This window comes from Microcaecilia unicolor, chromosome 5 (assembly GCF_901765095.1).
Source record: "Microcaecilia unicolor chromosome 5, aMicUni1.1, whole genome shotgun sequence".
NCBI lineage: Eukaryota > Metazoa > Chordata > Amphibia > Gymnophiona > Siphonopidae > Microcaecilia > Microcaecilia unicolor.
The window spans coordinates 172,250,852-172,265,364 of record NC_044035.1 but is presented as its reverse complement, the minus strand read 5'-3'; the positions used below and the strand labels follow the sequence as shown (position 1 = coordinate 172,265,364).

Here is a 14,513-nt window from a genome sequence, read left to right as displayed (position 1 = left end):
ACATCCTAACTATACAGCTGCCGAGAGACAAAGCCAGACAGGGGCCGGGCGCCATGCTGCTGACATCCCTCCCAGTTGGGCCATTGTCGCCTCTGCCCCTTTACTTTCCTGTGTCTGCTCCTCCTTCGGTCTGTCACTCTCTTGCTCCTGTGGGCCAGGATATCACGTTAATGCAATCACCTGGGTCCCAACACACAGAAGCAGGAGAGAGCCAGACTGAGGGAGCAGAATCTTCTGGTGCCAAATCCCCCGTGGAGGCTGGGCCTGGGCAATCTTCCCCCCCCACCCCCTCACCGGCCCTGCCTAACCTTTGAGGCAATGCTGATCCACCAGCCTCTGAGGAACCCAAATTCATTTGAAACAAATACTTCTTCAAAAAGGTAAATCTTTAAAAGGGTTCTTAAATTTAGGAAATGATTAATTCCAACCTAAGATAGGGAGGGCAAGCTGTTTCCAGAAGGATAGGGATAGAAAGTAATACGTTGAGGCATGAGTAGATTCATAGTGAGTATTTCTAGGTGATGGAAGGACTAATTGTTGAGATTCAATGAAAGAGTATAAGGAATAATGACAGAGGAAAGGTAATGGTGGACCCAGGTGTACAGCCTTGTGTGTTAGAGAACTTTTAACCAACATCTAAAATGGTAAGCAACCAGTGTAACTGGGAAAGAAGTGGGGTAACATGGGTCCCAGCATTTGGCATTACACAGAAAGCGAGCAGCAGAGTTGTGAAGCATTGTAAGCAACAAGATAACCAGAAACACCACAGTAGGTAGAGTTACAATAATCAATACAGGTAATGACAAAGGCGTGAATAAGAGTATAGAGAGCAGGGAAATCAAGGAGTCGCTTAATAGATTGAATTCAGCAAATCCATAAAAACCTTTTTTGATAACCTGAAAGACCTGACAGTCAAAAGCCAATTTTGAATCAAAATGACATACCGAAAAGATTTTCAGGGATAAAAGATGTTACAGGGATAGAAAGTAATATGCTGAAGCACAAGTAATTCATAGTGAGTATTCTAGTGACGGAAGGGCCACTAATTGGTGAGATTCAAGTATCGATAGTGAGCATGAAAGAGTATAATGGAATAATGACAGAGGAAAGGTATAATGGTGAACCCAGGTATAAAGCCTTGTGTGTTAGACAGAGAACTTTAAACCAACATCTAAAATGGTAAGCAACCAGTGTAACAGGGAAAGAAGTGGGGTAACATGGTCCCAGCATTTGGCATTACACAGAAAGCGAGCAGCAGAGTTGTGAAGCATTTGTAAGCAACGAAGAAGAAAACCAGAAACACAACAGTACATAGAGTTACAATAATCAATACGGTGATGACAAAGGCGTGAATAGGAGTATAGAGATTAGGAAAATCAAGGAATCGCTTAATAGATTGAATTCAGCAAATCCAATAAAAACCCTTTTTGATAACCTGAGATCAAAAGCCAATTTGGAATAAAAAATGACTCCTAGATACTGAAAAGATGTTATAGGGTGAATAGTGGAGTGCCACAGGGATCTGTACTGGGACTGGTGCTATTTGACATATTTATAAATGATATGGAAATCAGAATGATGAACAAGGTGATTACATTTGTAGATGACACAAAACTGAATTGGCCACTGTTGGAAACAGGATGTTGGGCTTAATGGACCTTTGGTCTGTCCCAGTGTGGCAATACTTATGTACTTACTCAAATTTGTCAAAACACATGTGGATTGTGAAAAATTGCAGGAAGACCTTAGGAAACTGGAAGACTGGGCATCCAAATGGTACATAAAATTTAATGTAGACAAATGCAAAGTGATGCACATTGGGAAGAATAATTTGAATCATAGTTATCTGATGCTAGGGTCCACTTTTGGAGTCAGCACTCAAGAAAAAAACCTTGTCATTGTAGACAATACGCTGAAATCTTCTTCCCAGTGTATGGTGGCACCCAAAAATGCAAACAGGATGCTAGGAATTATTAGGAGAGGGATGCAAAATAAGACAAAAAAATATTATAATGCCTCTGTATCGCTCCATGATGTGGCTTCACCTTGACTACTGTATTCAATTCTGGTCGTATCTCAAAAAATATATAGCAGAATTAGAAAAGGTTCAAAGAGAGCAACCAAAATGATAGAGGGGATGGAACTGCTCCCATATGATGAAAGGCTAAAGAAATTAGGGCTCTTAAGCTTGGAAAATAGGTGGCTGGTGGGGGCGGGGGGATATGATTGAGGTCTACAAAGTCCTGAGTGTTGTAGAGTGGGTGGAATTGATTTTTCACTCATTCAAACAGTACAAAGACCAAGGGACACTCAATGAAATTGCATGGAAATACTTTTAAAACAAATAAGAAGAAAATATTTTTTCACTCAAAGAATAATTAAGCTCTGGAACATGTTGCCGAAGGCTTTAGTAATGGCAGTTAGCTATCTGAGTTTAAAAAAGGTTTGGACAAGTTCCTAAAGGAAAAGTCTATAGTTTGTAAATTGTGATAGACATGGGGGAAGCCATTGCTTGCCCTTGGATTGGTAGCATGGAATGGTGATACTATTTGGGTTTCTGCCAGGTACTTGTGACCTGGATTGGCCACTGTGGAAACAGGATACTGGGCTAGATGGACCATTGGTCTGACCTAGTATGACTGTTATTATGTAATATATCAATGTTGGTATTTACAGCACCTCCCATGGTAAAATGTGCTCATTTGGGCCAGCCCTTTACAGAAGATTACGGAAATTCCCTTCATCCCCCTTGCTTATTTCCCCCTCCAAAGTTAAAATAAAAAAGAAGTGTATCCTTTGTTGTTAATTAATGGCATGTGCGCTTGTAGGTTTGCAAAATGGCAGGCATATACATGTGACTTACATGTGTGTAACTTACAATGCAAGGTGTTTCACAACTTACATGTATGAGCTACATGTATATGCCTGCCATTTTGCAAACCTACATGTGTATGGTGTGACATACCCACTTGCATCTGTAACTTACATGATAAGTTGCCACACATGCGTCTGCTCCTACAATACCTGTGCTGTTTGATGCCCCTATACATCGTGTGGATCAATTCAAATATTTGGGGGTCATTTTAGATTCTAAACTTACCTTTTCAAAACAAATTTCATCAGTTCTAATGCGGGGGGGTAAAGTCTGTAAGCGGTATTCTCAACTTTAAAGCACGGTGTCTTGGGAGTGTCATGTTGATCTCGCTACTTTTTGTTCTGTTCTATGTAGGGATCCTGTTTCTCCACTCTTTGCTGGTTTTTGTTTTCAACTTTAAAGCACTACATACTTATCCATGCTTTCATTGGTTCTCAGCTTGATTATTGCTATTATGTATGCTGGTCTTCTAAACACAGTGAATAAGCAATTGCAGACCCTCCAAAATACAGCAGCATGTCTACTGTGTCATGCAAGGCGTTCAGACCACATCACCCCATTGTTAATGTAGTTACACTGGTTACCTATAAACCTGAGGATCCAATTTAAAATATTCACCATCTCATATAAAGCACTAAATACAGGTCTCCCCGACTACCTGGTATCATTAACCATTCCCTACATGCCAGCCCATTACCTGCATTCCCTTAGAGGGGCATATTCGAACGACGCCAGCCAAATAGATGGCCGGCAAAGGGCGGAGCAAACCATATTATCGAAAAAGATGGCCGGCCATCTTTTCTTTCGATAATACGATAATATGGTTGGGGCCGGCTAAATCTCAAAATTTAGGTCAAATGTTGAGATCGCCGGGTTTAGAGATGGCCGGCTTCGGTTTTCGGCCATAATGGAAACCGGGCCCGGCCATCTCAAACCTGGTGAAATGCAAGGTATTTGGTCGTGGGAGGAGCCAGCATTTGTAGTGCACTGGTCCCCCTGACATGCCAGGACACCAACCGGGTACCCTAGGGGGCACTTCTAAAAATAAAAAAAAAATTGCTCCCAGGTGCATAGCTCCCTTCCCTTGGGTGCTGAGCCCCCCCAAATCCCCCCAAATCCCCCCAAAACTCACTCCCCATAACTCTAGACCACTACCATAGCCCTAAGGGGTGAAGGGGGCAACTACATGTGGGTACAGTGGGTTTTGGTGGGGGGTTGGAGGGCTCCCATTTACCACCACAAGTATAACAGGTAGGGGGATGGGCCTGGGTCCAGCTGCCTGAAGTGCACTGCACCCACAAAAAACTGCTTCAGGTACCTGCATACTGCTGTCAGGGAGCTGGGTATGACATTTGAGGCTGGCATAGAAGCTGGTAAAAAAATGTGTAAAAAAATTTTTTTTGGGGTGGGAAGGGGTTGGTGACCACTGGGGGAGTAAGGGGAGGTCATTCCCGATTCCCTCCGGTGGTCATCTGGTCAATTGGGGCACATTTTTGAGGCTTGGTCATAAAAATAAATGGACCAAGTGAAGCTGGTGAAATGCTCATCAAAGCCTGCCATATTTTTTCCGTTATCGGGCGAAGCCGGCCATTTTGTCACCACGCCCCCATCCTGCCCCCGTCCTGCCTTCTGTACCCTGCCGAAATGCCCCCTTGAAGTTTCGCCAGCTCTGCAACAGAAAGCAGTTGGCGCCGGCCAAAATCGGCTTTCGATTATACTGATTTGGCCGGGTTCAGGAGATGACCGGCCATCTCCCGATTTGTGTCGGAAGATGGCAGGTGATCTCTTTTGAAAATAAGCTGACCCGTGGCTTAGTAAAAGGGCCCCAATATGTGGTACAGAGGGGATGGCCCAGACAAGTATGCTGCAGCTGGATTTGTTTTTTTTTGGTTGCTTGTTCTCTGGTATGAATGGTTTCTTTCCTTTATATTATTGGCATTTTTAAATGATTGTACATCACTTTGATTTATACTTTAAAAAAGTGATTCATTTAAGTTTTAAATAATATAATGTATACCTTTGAAATGTAGGCAAAATACACATGCACATGTATTTTAGTAAAGACTCTACATGAGCAGATCCTTTTCTACAGTAAATTACTACCAGAATTGTATATGTATTGACCTGGGCTTTATCAATTACAACATCTACATTCTATCTAAAATAGGGCTGTACAGTATATGCATCATTATTTTCCATAACATCTGTGTGCCTCAGATGGTTCCAGTGTATCTGTCATTCAGCTACTTATTGTGAATAGTAAATAACAATGATAATATCAATAGAATGCTTTATTGCTTTCAGTCTTCCCAGTTCTGCTCACAAAATATGCATTTTTAAGAACCCCATGGTCAAAAGAAATAAAACAGATGAAATCCTGTCTGTGGAAATAAATGAACCAAACCCTCTAGGAACTGAGAGATTCATCAACAGAATGAAAGATTCAGTCTGAATCATATCCCTGTAGTGTTAGAGCTATAAGAAAGTTTAGAGGTAATTTAACCACAGTTTTTAATTTGACCAGAGTGTTTAAATTTGATACCTGGATATGCAGTGCTGGGTTGTACCCAGATACCCGTGCTAATTACCCAGATAACTTCCAGCGGTCACCGACAGCGATTTTGCTGTCCTAACTTGCCCAGGTAATTATCCAGATACTGGCACTGAATATCGATGGTACCCGTACAATATCTGGCTCTGCCTTAGTTCTACTCCTACATGTCCCAGCACTATCCAGAGAACTCCGGGGTGGTCAGTGATCATTTTCAGCGGCATTATCAAGGTAATGGCAGTGAAAATTACTGATTGGCCCCAGTCAGTGGTGCTGTTTTGTCCAGCACCAGCTGCTACCCAGATAAATAGTTTTAAACATTAGGCTTTAGATCTTCCTCCCCATTAGAACTATTTTAGCTATCAGTATTGCAGTAGCAAAGCTCTTTTATTTTTCTAATGTCATTAATATTGTTGTTTTTTATTTATGTACACCATCATGAATGGACCTTCACTGATTCCAAGAAATAAATGAAATAAATAAAATACCTTTGTAGGTCATATTCAATTGACATTGCTGTACAGGTGATGAAGGAAGAGCATGCAGAACCTCTTCTATCGGATAAAAATCTTATGGAATGACATGGCCCAGTGGCTTCAATAAAATCCATTACATCAGTTCAAGAATCAGGGGGCTATAAATCTTCTGCTCTGCTCCTTGCCTTCTCTTTGAGTACCTTGCCCTATGTATCCAGTATTCTTCCTTTCCTTGAGGATATCAAATTGAAAGTTGCGAAGGACGTGGTTCTGACTCTTCTGTCTCTATCAACTCTGTAGTAATGAAGTGTTTCTTTATGTTTTTTTTAGGAAATGGATATATTGAAGGAAAAGAGTTGGAGAACTTTTTCCGAGAGCTGGAAGCTGCTAGAAAAGGAGCTGGAGTGGTGAGAAGAGAACACCCCATTTTTTAAAAATGTCTCTCCTTTTCCTTCTATCCTCCATTTTTCTTTCTTCCAAAATCCATTCCCCCTCCCATCAACTGAATCTGCAGTACAGGAACATAATGAGGAGAATTTAAGAAGCCAATATCCAAAGAGCTTGTGCTCCTAACTTTGAGAGTTAGGCTTCTAAATTGGCCTCTTTGAAAATTTACTAGGCCTTCTCTATCGAAACCTTGACTCTTACAATTGTACGAGAAAGGGGAAAAGCATTCAGGTTAAAAACCAAGGTCCAGTGGTTCACAAGAAATGCTGCAGCCCAACAGGATTTCACAAGTATGAGGTCATAATGGCACCTCATTGCTGGGCATGATTTCACAGCTGGGCAGAAGAGAAAGCAAGGCTTCAAAGGAGAGCAGAAGTTGAGCTGGGTTAACACCACAGAAGGTCATTTTCAAGGGCATTCACAGGCAATCAGAAGAGCAGGGTTTGGAGAAACCAGTGCACTTTGAAAGGTGAGAAATGCAGTTAGAGGAGATCTCCAGTGTCACCATCAGCACCCCTTCCTCCTACCCAAAAGAATCAGATGCAGGTAGTGTAAGAAATAGCTCTAACAGTGAGTTTTGAGACAATATCAGAATACATCAGAAACCACTACAGCTTTGTTTTTATGGTTTTTCACAGTGTTTCCTCAGTGCCATTAAACCTCTAAAATCAGCATTCCTGGGTAATTGTGTTCTGTACAATTAGTTCCTTCACAGGGTTATTGGAATGAGCCATTCTTATGAAGAAAGAATCCTCTCTTTTATTAATAGGAGGGTGCAACTGTCAACTTTGGAGAAAAGCTGAAGGAGTTCATGAAGAAGTATGATAAAAATTCTGATGGACGTATTGAAATGGCCGAGGTGAGTTTAATTATCAGACTAGTATGTGTTATCAAGAGTGAGCCAGTAGACTCTTATACATGTATCTGTGGAATCGTATGTTGCAAATATATTCATAAACATGAAAGGGTGACTTTCAAAACCAGGATTTACAGAGGCAAAAGGGCTGTCTGAGAATTGTCTAACCTTAACCAGGCTCCACAGAAGTATGAGTCCTGCATAGATTCCATCCATTTGTACATCTACCTTAAAAATACATGCTATTTAGTGTATTGACAGCAGTGATTCCCACTCTGGTCCTGAACCCCAGCCAGTCAGGTTTTCAGGATCTCCACAATGAATAGAATATTCATGAGATCGATTTGCATAGATTGCTTCCTTTGTATGCAAATCTATCTCCTGACTATTCATTCTGGATATCCTGCAAACCTGACTGGCTGGGGTTCCCTCTGGACGGATTTGGGAATAACTGATTTACATGCGTGCTTATATACAATTATTCTAATCATTTACACACATAATTAGTGCATATATGTTAGTGCCCACTTCATAAAATTATCCTATTTCTGCCTCTAAAGCATGCTTTACATATGAAAAATGGCCCTATAAAAATGTGTGACTGAATACAAACATACATATACATCCATCGCAAGGGATAAACACAAAGGAATCCTGACTGGAAGGAATGAATCCAAAGAAGCTTAGTGAGATTAGGTAGCAATACTGACATGCTAATTGGAAGCAAATCAGTGCTGGGCAAGACTTCTAAGGTCTCTGCCCTGTTTGTGGCTGAATTGATTTGGATGGGCTAGAGTGGAGCTTTTCAGGGGCTTTGACAACTTCAGAAATTTAGAACAAGGCCACTGTCGGGCAGACTTCTCCAGTCTATGCCCTGAAAATGGCAAGGATAAATCAAGATCAGGTATACATATGAAGTATCACATCATAAACTCATTACATATGGTATCTTGTTGGGCAGACTGGATGAACCATACAGGTCTTTATCTGACGTCATCTATCATGTTACTGCACATTCTTCTATCCACTTCTTATAGACATTCCCAGGGGCATAATTTGGACAAAGCAGGGGCGGGGCTGCAATATATGCATGCATTTTATAAAATATGCATGTCTGCACATAGAGTAAATGCATGTATCAGAATCTGTGCACTACTGGGGCTGGTTCTGTGTTCCTGGTTTATAAAGGCACGTAGGTGCCTATATAGCCTCAATAACCTATGTGTCTTTATAGTTTTGTGGGGGGGTTGTTTTTTGTTTTGTTTTGAATGAGGGTTTGATTATTGTCTCGCATATTTTGGAAGTTTAGATTTTTTTTTCATTATTGCCTCTATAGCATAGGCATAAAATAGGTCCATTTTTGGACATTCCACATAGCTGCCCTTTTAAAATGTTAACCCTATATACATTTTTTTTTGTTGCATTTGTACCCCATGCTCTCCCACTCATGGCAGGCCATGGAGGATTAACTGACTTGCCCAGAGTCACAAGGAGCTGCCTGTGCTGGGAATTGAACTCAGTTCCCCAACACCAAAACCACCACCCTAACAACTAGGCCACTCCTCCACTCAATGTAGAAGCAAATTTTTTTAATTCTTTATTTATACTTTTAAATACAACTTTCAAGGATAACCTTGTACAGGTAGAAATTAAAACTTACTATTCCAAAATTTCACATAGAATAAGTTTTGGGGAATATTATAAAACAACTAGTAAAAAAGCCCCGTTTCTGATGCAAATGAAACGGGAGCTAGCAATGTTTTCTTCTGTGTGCATGTGGGAGTGTGTGTGTCCCTGCCCTCTGGCCTCTCTCCCCTCCCCCCTCTGAGTCCTTCACTGTTACAGAGCCAGTGATTTGATTTCGTGCTCTGCTGTTTTCCTTCACTGACTGTGTTACAGAGAGGGCGGGGCAGACACTCATAGGGAAACCGGATATCTCGCCCCCTTCACACTTCCGGCTGGAGGCTTCATAGAACGTTGGTGTTGCCTTTTTATAGAGAGATTATAGTAATTAAAGAAAATATATAAACAGGTATAACATTTAACCTTTCATAGACCCCAAATAATGAGAGGGGGAAAAGAGTTAGAGAAGTTAAATACAAACAAATATCTCAAATTTAAGTAACGGCTGCGTCTCTCCAGGTACTATTTTATTTCACTTGATTCAATTCTACAAACGATTTAAGTTGTTCCGGTGAAAAGAAAGTATATTTAGTTTGACCTAGTCTCACCACACACTTGCACGGATATGTGAGAAAAAAGGAAGCCCCTATATCTATTGTCCTTGGTTTTAAAGCAAAAAACTGTTTCCTTTTTTGTTGTGTAGACTTGGTAACATCTGGATAGATCCAAACTTTAGAGCCATAGAATTGAGCTTTCAAGTTTCTAAAAAAAATTTTTTTTTTTTTCCATTTGTACCCCATGCTTTCCCACTCATGGCAGGCCTGCTCAATGCAGCAGGCAATGGAGGATTAAGTGACTTGCCCAGAGTCACAAGGAGCTGCCTGTGGTGGGAATTGAACTCAGTTCCTTAAGACCAAAGTCCACCCCTAACCACTAGGCCACTCTGCCATAGTCTTAAGTTAGAGTCTTAAAATAGTGTTGTAATCTTCCTCAAATACCATTGATACAATCATTGTGACTCTGTTCATTATGGTATCAGAGGATTGTTCCAATATATCAGAAATATTTTGTAAGTTAAGGTCATCTTTCTCAGGCCCTTGTACTCCTTCTCTAATTTTAGGAGTATAATATATTTTATTTAGCGGGGGTATAGCCTCCGGAGGAAAATTCAAAATTTCTATCAGGTATTTCTTAAAGGTATCAATCAGAGTTACTCCCGCTATTACTGGAAAATTCAAAAATCGGAGATTAAGGCGCCTGTTAAAATTTCCAATTTGTTCTATTTTTTGGCTCATGTCCATAGAGTCCTTCACAGACGCATTCTTAAAGGCATTCATAGTATCAACCTCCTTCCGTATTGATTGTACTTGATTTGTTATATCGCTTTTAACAGAATCTACAGTCTTTTTTAAGTCCTCAAACTTAGTATTTAAAATAAGCACATCACCTGAAGTCTTCTGGAGTGTAGTGGTGATCTGATCCAACATCACCTTTAGTGTTTGCAGTGTCACCTCCACAGTCTGTGCCTTAGGAGATGAACTCCCCCAGGCTCCCCAAGTCGTTGCTTGCACACCTGGGTCCTCACTGTGAACTCCTTTCGACACGCCTTCCAAGTCGTCAGGGTTTCTCACCAGGGTCCCTCTCGACATCGGGCTGGGAGGAATCAGTGAAAGCGATGGTGGGGACAGGGAGACTTCCTCTCCCGGTAGGGGTTCCGCTTCTCTGGACCTCCCCACAATGGGATCTTCTCCTCGAATCCTGGGAACACCGAGGAAAAAACGCTCCAGCAATGTTTGAGCCGGAGAGGGAGTTGAGGTAGGTGGAGGCACTATCCTCAAAACTCCCTTACGTTTGGTATGGGGCATTTTGCCAAGGAAAAGAAGAGTAATTTAGCTCAATTCTCACAGAGCGTTTTCACCAAACACCCGGTGCGGCAGCCATCTTGGTTTCCCCCTAAGAAGCAATTTTTTAAAATATAGGAAACCCTTAGTATATAGAGTATTAAAGGTAATAAATAGAAATAAAACAAAAAAAGAAGATATACCTTTTTATTAGACTAACAATATATTTTTGACTAGTTTTTGAAGGCCAGAAATTTTTCAAAAGTCAGCTTCAAAATGTTTAATTGCACATACTAAAAAATGGGAGCCAATGAAATCCTTACAGAAGAGAGAGAATCTGTTCTTTACAAAGACAGGGGGTCTTTTACAAAGTGGCGGTAAGCCCAACGCAGGCTTACCGCTCGCTAAAACAGAAGTACTACCAGGCTACAGCTTGGCAGTAGTTCCCACCCCCAGCGTGTGCCATTTCCAGCGCTACAAAAATATTTTTATTGTTGTAGTGCCGCCGTGTACCCAGCGGTAATCAGGCAGTGCCATGAGCTGCCCAATTACTGCCAAGTTAGCATGGGAGCATTTACCGCCACCTCAATGGGTGGCGGTAAATGCTCCCCCCCCCCCCAAATGGGTGTGTGGCAAGTTCTTCACTTGCCACACAGCCATTTCTTTTAAAACAGAAAGACCTGCCTTTTACCCAGGGGCGTATCTGCGTGGGGCCTCAGGGGCCTGGGCCCCCGCAGATTTTGCCCTGGCCCCCCCTACCGCCATCAACCCTCCCCCGCTGCCGTTCTTACTTTTGCTGGCGGGGGACCCCAACCCCCGCCAGCCGAGGTCTGCTTCCACCTGCCGCTGCCTTCAAAACTTCTTCTTCAGCCGGCGGGGGACCCCAAACCCCCCGAGCCGCCCCGCGCTGTTTAAAATTCATCTTCGGCCTCCGTGGCCGTGCTGCTGGGATAGGCGGCGCTGTTGAAATCCACTTCGGAGTTGACGTCGTTGTACGTTGTACGTGCTGCGACGTCAGACTCCGAAGTGGATTTCAACAGCGCCGCCTATCCCAGCAGCACGGCCACGGAGGCCGAAGATGAATTTTAAACAGCGCGGGGCGGCTGGCGGGGGTTTGGGGTCCCCCGCCGGCTGAAGAAGAAGTTTTGAAGGCAGCGGCAGGTGGAAGCAGACCTCGGCTGGCGGGGGTTGGGGTCCCCCGCCAGCAAAAGTAAGAACGGCAGCGGGGGAGGGTTGGCGGCGGGAGGGGGGTGGAGAGACTAAGTCATTGGTGGCGGTGGGGGCTCGGCGGCGGCGGCGGCGGCGGCGGCGGCGGGGCGCGCTAAAATGTGCCCCCTCCCTCTGGCTCTGGCCCCCCCTACCGCCGGAGTCCAGATACGCCCCTGCTTTTACCCACTGCAATAAAACAGGGCTTTGGCGCACATCAAAAACACACACCAACACCAGCGCAGGCCGCTTTTTGCAGCAGCTTTGTAAAAGGATCCCACAAGCAGCTATCTATCAGCAACAATGTTCTGAATTAATTGGAGGGCCTGATATTCAGCCGGCGGCTATCAGCATTTTACTGACCATCGTTAGCATTATACCCACAAATTCAATACTGGGCCATGTCTGGGCTCCAGCATTGAATTTCAGGGTATATGGAGCCAGCAAAAACATAGGGGCCCTTCTACTAAGGTGCAGGAGGGCTAACACACAGGTACGTGTGCCAAATCGGCACTACTGCTGGGCTAGTGCGTGCAGCTGGCGGTAATTCTGAGTTTGGCGCACACCAAAGCCCACAGTAGAAAATAATTTTCTATTTTCTGCCATGGAGGTGGGGGGGGGGGGTTCCGGTGGTAATCAGCAATTGTTGCACACTGCATGGTTACCACATGAGCCCTTACCACTAAGTCAATGGGTGGCGGTAAGGGCTCGGGTCATAAATAGGCACTCGCTAGATTTAATTTCAGCCCATGCCCATTTCCCAGTCCATTAAAAAAAGCCCATTTTCCCAGCTGCGGTAAAAAATGGCCCAGTGGACGTCCAAAACACACACCCACACTACCACAGGCCACTTTTTACCCCTGCTTAGTAAAAGGACCCCATAACCAGTTATGTGCAGTATCTGATACTTAACTGGGTATGAAGAACCACATAAAGATAGGACTGCGGAGGACAATTATATAAAGGGGCACCTACATTTAGGCACCCGGAGGGCACCTATTTAGAGCCTGTTCTAAAAAGAATATAAGTACATATCCAGCTGATATTCAGACCATGGGAGGCAGGCCGGCTAAGTGCCGCGCAGTGGCGTACCAAGGGCGGAGCGGTGGGGGCGGTCCGCCCCAGGTGCATGCTGCTGGAGGGTGCAGAGAGCTGGTTCCCTGCTCCCTCTGCCCCGGAACAGGTTACTTTCTGTTCCGGGGCAGAGGGAACAGGGAGCCAGTGGAGCCGACAGGCGCGCGGCTGCTCTCTGCACCGTCTAGCAGCCAAGAATGCACCTGGGGGGGGTAGATGCAGCACCCGGGGGGGGGGTTGATGCACCGGGGAGGGGGTGTCATTGCGCCGGGGAGGGGGGCTTGATGCGCCGGGGAGGGCAGTGTCATTGCGCCGGGGGGTGTTGTGCTGCACCCTGGGGGGGACGGACGCTGCTGCACCTGGGGGGGTGCGCAGCGGCAATCCGCCCTGGGTGGCAGCCGACCTAGGATCGCCACTGGTGCCGCGATTGGCACTGAGCCCAGATATTCAATGCCAGGCCGTTTCCGGTGATCAGCACTGAATATCCATTTTTGTTTTGGCCAAATTAAACTTAACCGGCCAAGTTAATATTCAGCGTTGGCCGGTTAAGTTTATAGCGGCCAAAGAAAGGATTGCTATTTAGATGGTCCGATTTGGCCACTAAACTTAGCCAGCAAAGTGGTGAATATTCATGGCTTGCAGGTTATATCACACAATATGGACAGTTAGCCACTATCCTCTGGATTCTATATAGCGCACCTAGAGATCTGTGACGAAATCCAGGCGTATTTTATAAAGCGTGCGTAACTTGATTGGCTTAACAAGCTAATCAGTGTTGATACCAGCACTTAACAAGCGAGGAGTGGCCTAGTGGCTAGAGCACCAGTCTTGCAATCCAGAGGTGGCCAGGTCAAATCCTGCTGCTGCTCCTTGTGATCTTGGGCAAGTCACTTGCCTCAGGTACAAACTTAGATAGTGAGCCCGCCTGGGACAGAGAAATATCCAGTGTACCTGAATGTAACTCACCTTGAGCTACTACTGAAAAAGGTGTGAGCAAAATCTAAATAAAATAAGCACTAATTAGTAATAATTAGAATTTACACATGCTACTAACTAAGCATATTCTGTAACAAACTGTGTCTAAATTCTAATGGGCACACTTCAAAAGGGGCATGGCTATGGGCAGGAAAATGGGCATTTCATGGCCAGATCAAAATTTACACACTTAGTTATAGAATATGGCCCAGTACTCGTAAATCTACATGCAGGGATTTATGCCATGTTTTTGTTGGTGTAAATGGAAGCACATAGTTTTAGGCACTGGGATATCAACTAAGCATATTCTATATTCCGTTCTTATAGAATACACTTAGGTGGAAATGTTTACCACGCAAATTTTTTAGGTGCCTTATATAGAATCTGGCCCTATATGCTAAGCGCTAATATTCAGCGGAGATAACCATCTATCTCACGCTGAATATTAGCGCTTAGCCAGCTAGATGCTATTTAACCGGCCAGGAGCCATTCCTGGCTGGTTAAATAGCACTGAATATCAGCTAGATACATATTTATTATATTATTATTATTATTATTATTATTATATTTAGGATTTATTTACTGCCTT

At 43.7% G+C, this 14,513-nt stretch overlaps 1 protein-coding gene across 1 annotated transcript in view; it reads left to right on the top strand.

Annotated features, from left to right (window-relative positions):
- The window catches only part of LOC115471300 (calretinin-like), a 107,575-nt gene extending 98,035 nt beyond the window's left edge, over positions 1 to 9,540 (top strand). Inside the window, exons 2-4 of the mRNA XM_030205003.1 lie at positions 6,233 to 6,309; positions 7,119 to 7,208; positions 9,532 to 9,540. Coding sequence (XP_030060863.1) covers positions 6,233 to 6,309; positions 7,119 to 7,208; positions 9,532 to 9,540 — 176 coding nt within the window. The remainder of the gene's footprint in view (positions 1 to 6,232; positions 6,310 to 7,118; positions 7,209 to 9,531) is intronic.
- The last annotated feature ends 4,973 nt before the right edge of the window (positions 9,541 to 14,513 follow it).